The following is a 652-nucleotide window of genomic DNA, read 5'->3' as shown; positions in this document are numbered from 1 at the left end:
CGGCGGCGAAGGCAAAACGAGTCTTGGTCAGCGTGGGAAAAACCAGGAGAGGAGGGATCGGGGGAGACCTGCGGGGGGGCAGCGCGGGATGTCTCGTTTACCTATGCCGGTGGGGAGCGGAGAGCGTTTTAATATTTGGCTAGTGACAAAATAAATTCCACAGAAAATTTAACAGACAGACAGAGATTACAAAGTGGTTTCTGTTCCCTTGCTCCTCCAGCAATAACCATTGTCTTCAGGCTCGAGTTCTATTCTAATTTGAGGCACAACTTTTACTGGAGTTCGTGGAGGGCTGCGAAGAAAAAAGAAAGACAAGGTAAGGGTGGGGGCCATGCCCGGTGCGGTCGGCCGTGCCCAGGACGTCTGCTAGCATGGTCTCCCAGTGACCAAATCCTGAAAAAAAAATCAATAATCTACAACTGGCAAGAAAAAACCAGTGCTTTCTAAACAGAAGAGAGGGGCAACTGGCGTAAACTGGGAGAGCTGCAGACGCTGGGACTTCACGGGGACGCCCAACAGCCAGCGTCACATCTAGAAACGGAACAAATGCTCGGCCCGGGCAGCAGTTCCTGGTGTTTGCTCACACGCTGCCACCTCTGAACCCGGCAGCACGGAGACACCAGGCAAACCACCCGGGCCGGCGGGGGGAACA

The 652-nt window shown here is 54.0% G+C and overlaps 1 protein-coding gene across 1 annotated transcript in view; it reads right to left on the bottom strand.

Moving 5' to 3' along the window:
• Nucleotides 1–186: 186 nt before the first annotated feature.
• SLC4A4 (solute carrier family 4 member 4) overlaps nucleotides 187–652 on the bottom strand; it is a 152,161-nt gene continuing 151,695 nt past the window's right edge. Inside the window, exon 24 of the mRNA XM_009637579.1 lies at nucleotides 187–292. Coding sequence (XP_009635874.1) covers nucleotides 187–292 — 106 coding nt within the window. The remainder of the gene's footprint in view (nucleotides 293–652) is intronic.

This window comes from Egretta garzetta, unplaced genomic scaffold (assembly GCF_000687185.1).
Source record: "Egretta garzetta isolate BGI_Z169 unplaced genomic scaffold, ASM68718v1 scaffold224, whole genome shotgun sequence".
Taxonomy (NCBI): domain Eukaryota; kingdom Metazoa; phylum Chordata; class Aves; order Pelecaniformes; family Ardeidae; genus Egretta; species Egretta garzetta.
Note: the sequence above shows the minus strand (reverse complement) of the source record. Positions and strands in the feature narration are given on the sequence as shown.